The sequence below is a fragment of the Alligator sinensis genome, unplaced genomic scaffold (assembly GCF_000455745.1).
Source record: "Alligator sinensis unplaced genomic scaffold, ASM45574v1 scaffold172_1, whole genome shotgun sequence".
Classification (NCBI taxonomy): domain Eukaryota; kingdom Metazoa; phylum Chordata; order Crocodylia; family Alligatoridae; genus Alligator; species Alligator sinensis.
Window position 1 is genome coordinate 196,280 of NW_005842168.1, and position 7,328 is coordinate 203,607.

The following is a 7,328-nucleotide window of genomic DNA, read 5'->3' on the forward strand; positions in this document are numbered from 1 at the left end:
AAAGAAATTTTGCTGCTGGGTTACATGGAAATTGCTGTTCAGGTTGAGACCAGTTGTATCCTGTTACTCTGACTTTGAGAACTCAAAGATTAATCTCTGACAATGACCTGTGGCAAGCACTCCTAAAAGTTGCTGTTGGGAAAACTAGCAGTAGGCAGGTATGAAATAATAGCATGCTGTTGGGGAAATCTTCCAAGCCCTTGGTTTTTAGAGATTGCTTTAAAGGAAAAGGTATGAAGGTTGGGTTGGGAGTTCTTTGGCAAATATCCAGGAAGCTTTTTTTTTTTTTGTGTGTGTGTGCAGTGAAGGAGGACATAGCTCCTCCCTAACTCTCTTTGGACAGAGAGAGAGAATTTAAGATGAGTCTATCTACGTTCTTTATTTCCCATGCAGGCAATTCTTTACAGCAGCTAGTGGTCTCCCACCAGCCTGCTCCATTATCCACAACAACATCCTATTTTGACAATGGAGTGTGTTAGTATTAGTTTCATTCTGCTAAATGTCATCACCTGGGAAAAATCTGAAGTCAGTACTTAAATTGTCAACCTCAGTACGGCTTCACTGAGATAGAAGGGGACAACTTACACCAGGACTGTCATTTGTAGGCAGATACTGTTCCCCAAATTACATTAGACACCTGTTTTGAAAACTTTCTTTAAAAACTTGAAAGCTATAGAGCCTTGTTCTCTAAATGGTGCTGATTCCCAGCCAGACTGTGTCCCAGTGTAATTGAGCATACAGTGTAATATATACAGTGCGCTTTCTGCAAATGCCTGTTCTTGGGACTGAGAGAATCTGTACACCTACCCTAAGTCAATATGAACAATGCTAATTAACTGTAGGAACAGCCTGCACTAAGTTTTTTTCCAACTCATTAAGGCTTGTTTCTTAGAGCATCTTATGCCTCTGATAGCAGCGTGGAATTTGCCAGTGCCTCATTGCTGTTACCAAATATGTAGTTAAACAGAGTCAAATTATGTTATGGTGAAGACAGTGGCCCAAGAACTGTGCAGATAACTGATATGTAGATACCTGGAGCTTGTTGATATAGAAGCAATAAAAAAACCCATTGGGACCAGTGTCTTGTTATGCAGTTAGGTGAACTATGCACTTATCCAGTATGCTTATAAGTCAGGAGTGGGGGAAAAATACAGCCCGTGGGCTAGTTGCAGTAGTACAGATGAACTGAATACTTGCAAGTGCATTTGTAGCATCTCGTGTCATTTTAACTGCAGGCATCAGTGGCTAGTACAATTATTTTGAAGATTTTTATTTCCTGTTTGTGGTATGAGGCAGTATAAGTGCTGTGGTGCCTCAGATTCCACTTTTGGTATCTGTTGCTTATGACAGGTGCTAATAACAGCAACTGCTTTCTACATACTTGGCAGTTTTCGATCACCTACGCCCCTGAGCATGGAAACATTAACAAATGTAACAGCTGTGGGACAGGGTCAGTATCCACATTTTGCAGGTGCCTCAAAAAGACACTGATAAAGTTAGGAATGGACCATGAAGATGTGAGCCCCTGTCAGGTATTGTAACTAGAAAAGTCTCTCCCTCACTCTATTGGTGGACAGTAAAATTCTGATATGGCTTTTTTCTTGGTATGTGCCCTTGCAAATGTCCTGAAGGGCTGAAATAGGTAGAAACAGAATTGAATTAGAGCCTGCATGTAACTAGTGTCTAAAAAGAGCCAGAAGTAACTCTCTCTCCCTTCCTCCCACCCCTCTCATTTCAGCTGCCAGGTACTGCAGCATGTTAATTGAAGAAGGAGGATTGCAGCACTTGTACAACATCAAGGAAAACATTCAGACTGATCCAGATGTCCAGCGAATTGCCATTGCCATTTTAGATAGTTTAGAAAAACATATTATGCGCCATGGAAGGCCACCCCCATGTAGAAAGCAGCAGCAAGCCAAACCAAACTGAAGGCTGCTGGTATCGGTGTGTAAACTATCCTCTCTGTAATAATCCTTTGACGTGTGTGTAGTTGGAGTAACTTGTACTATAGCGGTCACCATTAAAGTTATTTACCAGCAGTTGTGGTACTCAATACCACATGTGGTAACCATTGGTGAATGTCAACTTTAATGCAACTGCAGTATGCAACATGTAAGAGGAGCTAGGATCACTGCTTGAGCTGGTCATACCTATAGGATTTCTGCAGGCTACAAAGAGGTGGAACATATACAGGTTGGAATGTACATCAGCACCAGACATTGAGGAATATCTTGTTGTGTGACTTGACTTCTGGGACAGACGGTCACTTCATCTCTGCGATTGCTGTTTATAGGACTGTTTACCAACATGGTGTTTGAATAGAACTGTTTGTGATTGTGGCATTCAACACTCTTGCAGCTTCATACAAAAATTCATGCATGCACACATTAAAATGATGCTATAACTAAGGCGACCAGAATGTCCTGTTAAGCTCTCTTCAATCCCAAGTCTTCAAAACTCCTTTTCCTGTTGCCATCAAGCTGTGCTCTTTGTGTCTCTAGAACCAGACTGTTGTTTCTTGCAGCTGTTGGCCTCCCCTGACTCCTCCAGGCTCCATCAACAAAGTTAGGATCAACACTATCCCCCTCTTTGCATTGGGAGAAGAGGAGAAGTGGAACTAACTGCTGGAGCAGAGCAACGGAAGTAAGCAGGAAAGGGAAGAGATGGGAAATGTGAAGCAGATACGCTGAGTTTTTACATTTTGAAATTGAGGAAGTCTTCTTTGTTCTTTAAAGAAGTGAGGAAATGAGGGGTCTCCCCAGTTCCACTCAGCAAGAAAGATGAAACAAGACAGCCCTTCTCAGCACTTGGGACTGCAAATCCTAACAGAAGGGCCCAGGTGTTTGGTCACCTTACTTATAACAGGCTGTTTTTCTTTGCCGTTTCCTGTAAATACTTGGTTAGTATTGTGCAATGACTTATTCCCAAGGCATCACAGTGCAAACTGTTGGCCAACATTGTATGCAAGGCCCTGTGTCAATCGCATTGTGCGTGGAGTGTGAATTTTACATAAAGCTGTTTAATTGTAAAAAAGATTCTCTTTTTTCCCCCCCCTCCTTATGTTACTTCTGACTTTTAAAATTGTATTGAATGAAATAGGTTACACAGCACACTGGCGCTTGACAAAATACAAGTGATGGAAGCAAACTGTACAGTAGTTCAAATTTCCTTTATTTTGAGAATTGGTCCTTAGTTCTACTTTCCTAGCCAGGTGATGAAGTTTCCATATCTGTGTATTAAGTGACTAAAAAAGAGGCATGTCACTGGTTGGTACTGTTCATAAAGGGAATCTCTCTGCTGCCTACCCTGCTCTGGGGGGATGGCTTTTGCAACACCACTTACATTTTTCAATGCCGTGAAGCTAACATACCCTCTACGTTCTCTAACCGTTCAGTTGTAGCTCAAATGAAATGTCTCTTGTTTTAGTGGTATTATTGTATTGTACAGTATGTGTGTTTTGTACTCTAAGTATCTAGATCAGGGGCAGGCAATTATTCTGGGCAGAGGGTCGCATACTGAGTTTCGGCAAGCCATCGAGGGCCGCGTGACAGGCAGCCCAGGGCAGATTAATATTAATTTTCTACACTTTTTAGGGGTCCCACGGGCCCAGATAGAATGGCCTGGCGGGTCGCATCTGGGCCCTGTGCTGCATTTTGCCCACCTCTGATCTAGATGGCTTCACTCTTCTCCACAAATCTGGATGTGGGCAGTGAAAGAAGTGAAATTTGGCAGCAGCTTAAAATGATGGAGTGTATTTAAACAAAAAACATGGTGCAAACAATTTTACCTCTTACACTAGTTAAGTTGACTCCAAGTGTTGAAAGTCCATTGTGGGAAATGGTGACAGAGTCTGTGCTTCTACCATGAAATATAAGTTGCTCTCTGCTACGAACACACGTTTTTCCTCTTGACAGAAGGGCTGCATTACAATTTTGTTCTCTCTCCAGAGTAGTAACCTGGCTTCCAGAATACCCATAAATAACTCTAGTTGTTTTTATGGTTTGTGGAGAGCACTTGAGGGTTTGCCCTCTAAATTGATGCTTCAAGGAAATTGGTTCTAAAGTAATGTTTCCCTCCCTCCCCCCCCATATATATTTAATATATTCCTTGTTTTCACAGGAATAACAAAGTATGCAACCTAAAGATTGACCTGTCCGATCAGTTATGGGAGGTGGAGGGACCTGGGAGGTGGGCAGGGGAGGTCCCAGAGATAAGGGAGAGAGAGAGAGAGCTGTATCTACCCCGAATTCTTTCCTCCTGTGTACCTGTTTGTGGGGAGCTGCCCCTCTTGGAGGTACACCAGCCCTTCTCCCTACTTCCCTGTGTCGATCTGGATCGAAGGATAGCCCTGAAAGCGTTGCATATGGAATCTTGCATTTCCTGGTTTCAGAGGTTTAAAGTATGTTCCTCTCCTGCCTGGAGGAAATGAACAAGTGACGGTGCGTTGGAAAGGGCCGGACTGTGTGCACCACGCCCAAGGACGTGTGGGGAAACAGGTGGGAGGATCAGGCACAACGTACAGTTTGACTGTACAACCAATGATGTGTTAGACACTAGTGAGGCTAGAGGGGCTCTCTGCAGGGTCAGAAATGTGGTGGTGGGAGGAGCAGCGTTTACCACTGCCGCTACCACATGTCTGACCCCGGAGGGCAGATGTAAAGCTCTTCACTCCAGATCTGGCCTGCAGACCAGCCCCACTCAACTCATCCAGCCCGTGGGGCCGAATGACTTTGACACCCCTGGTTTAATGGCTAGGAAGGGGGTGTTGAACCAGAAATAGTGGCACAGGAGACTAAGATTATGAGGAATGAGGGAGGAGGGAGTTAGCAGTCTGCTTCTCTACCCTCACACATAGCCAACACAAGTAAGTGTTGAGATTTTGGGACATAAGATTTGTTTATTTGTTTCCCTCACTAAAAATACAAAATTAGATGGAAACCTGTGGGTGAGAGGGAAAAGATTGTAAAATTCAGTGGGAGTGGGGTTATTTCTGGGGACGAAGCTGTTTGAACAGCTTACCTAAACGTGTTTAGTCCTGGTAAAGAGGTCTTACGCTATACTGCCATGACGCATCCTCCTGCCTGCGTGGCCTATGCTGTCTGCAAAAGCGTTGCGTTGGAGCGGGGTAAGACTGCTCAGGAGTGCACTGTTGAGTGTATTTAAACTGCCCATGGCTTCCAGACTTTCAAGTGTCATTGTCCTTCAACAGCATCCAGTTCATGAGAAACCAGAGTGCCATTAATTCTGTGTAAATGAAAAGTCTTATTGGTGTTGATGTGTGAAACTGCATAGGGCAAGAAAGAAGCAACTGATTATAGCTAAAGGAGCATTTACTTTGCAAATACTAACTAATGAACAGAATAGAGATAGTGGACGGTTTAGGCTGTAGCCCCTTCTCTCGCTGCTGGCTTCACGGCCCAAGTGAAATACATTTTTGTAGTCTCGGGGCACAGATGGAGGAGTACGCCATCCCAGTGTAACCTACATCAGTTTTGTATACCAGTGTAAATCACCGAGGGATCAGGATCATGCAGCTGTCCTGGGGTATCACACAGTCGATGGTCTTCCTGTACCCTGCTGCTCGGTGGTGGGAGAGCTGGTTTGCTCATCTCCTTTTAGCAAACTTATCCTGACACTAGAAGTGTGTCGGGGCAGCGCTACACCTGGGGCAGCTGTGCTTCACAGGGTAGTGCCGGTGTAGTATTGTCCCTCCACCCGCAAAGGGGGTGGCTGAGGCTGCTGCCCTGGTTTCCACCCCCGCAGTTATGCTACCCCCAGCCAGTGCAGACCAGAGAAAATTTTGAACGGTGTCATTCACACTTCCTCAGGCAAGGACTTCTTTGGTTCTTTGGTCTGTGTAGATGGGAGAGATGTCAGACAAGTTTTTGGGCACAGATTGCCTACCCCAGGAAGGACTACCTGTGTCTGGAAACATCTCTGATCTCGCTCCCATCTGCCTAGCTGGCCTAACTGGGGTCGCCAACTGTGTTTGAATCTATGCCAGGAGGTTTCATCGCATGCTGTGATGACATTAATGACTTGACCTCAAGAAGGCAAACGCACATGACTATTACATTTTAAAAAAACCAAACCTACTGGACTACTGTATAAATGGGATTCAACATTTCATATTTAATGTAATGAATGCCCTATCATTTATCTCCGAGGTCACTCTTGGCAGTCTACTGGAGATTTATTTTTAACTAGCCCATTGCCTGTCAAGAATGATTGGGGGGGGGGGGGGGGGAGCGGGCAGGGATGGAGCCCCGTGTCCCCCGCCCCGTCCGGGCCCACTCCCCACTGCCCTCCTGCTGCTTGGGGTCCAGGCCTGCTCCCCGCTGCAGCGGTGGGGGGCGGGGAGGAGCAGGCCCAGGCCTGATGCGGGAGAAGACTGGGCCCGAGGGTGGGGAGAAGCTGGGCCAGTGCGGGGAGGTGGAGCATCGGGCCCGGGCCGACCTGGTGGCTGCTGGGGGTGGGAGGAGCGGGCTCAGGGCTGACACGGGAGAGTGGGCTTGGGCCCGAGGAGGGGAGGAGACTCACTCCTTCCCTCTCCCAATCACTGCCACATTGAACCAGGCCACTGTGGCAGCGGGCTGGCTTTTCTCCCCAGTCGGGCTCACTCCTTCCCTGACCCCCACCCCATGTTGGGCTGGCTTCTCTCCCTCCCCCGTCGGGTTCAGGCCCACTCCTCCCCTCCCCCTGCCACCTCCACCTCCTCCTCCTCCTCCTCCCCCCCTTGTATTGGGCTCGCTCCTCCCCCCACCACTGCCGAGTCGGGCCTGCAGGCGGTGACACGGGAAGGGGGGAGGGGCAGGCTGAGGCCAGTGCCAGGGGCCTTGCTTCCCGCCCTCCGCGGGGCCGCTGTCATCGCCAAGGAGCAGTGCGGGGGGAGGGGAAGGCTACCTGCGTCCCCGTCATCACAGCAGTGTGCTGCCACTTGTCGGAATGCTTCTTCGCACGCTGATTGGCTGTTTGTCAGCCAATCGGAGCGCAACTAAAGCGTTACGGACAGACAGACAGAGGCTGGTGCAATATTCGACTTCCTGGATCGTTGGCAACCCCAGGCCTAGCCAAAGGTCTCGCCAAACCCTCCTCGCCTCGCCCCTCCCCTCCGTTCTTGCGCCACATCCCCGCGGCGACCGGCACCGTCCGCTGGACTGAGGGCGGCGACGCCAGGCATGAGCGTGGCATAATCCGCTTTATTTGTACTTTTTCGTGCATGCGGCAGAGGAACGTGTCCTGAAACGCTACCGCACGCGTTCCCCTCCCATCGCCCAGGGGGCTGGCGTGTAACCATGGGGGCAGCCAGAACGGTGAAGGGGAAGGAA

At 47.8% G+C, this 7,328-nt stretch overlaps 1 protein-coding gene across 3 annotated transcripts in view; it reads left to right on the plus strand.

Moving 5' to 3' along the window:
- ZYG11B (zyg-11 family member B, cell cycle regulator) overlaps positions 1–3,033 on the plus strand; it is a 29,138-nt gene extending 26,105 nt beyond the window's left edge. For 2 of the 3 annotated variants that reach the window (XM_006025790.2, XM_025206658.1), the window contains exon 14: positions 1,739–3,033. In XM_006025790.2, the coding sequence (XP_006025852.1) occupies positions 1,739–1,929 (191 nt within the window). In that variant the 3' untranslated portion in view covers positions 1,930–3,033. The remainder of the gene's footprint in view (positions 1–1,738) is intronic. The other variant, XR_003094557.1, reaches the window with a different exon arrangement.
- The last annotated feature ends 4,295 nt before the right edge of the window (positions 3,034–7,328 follow it).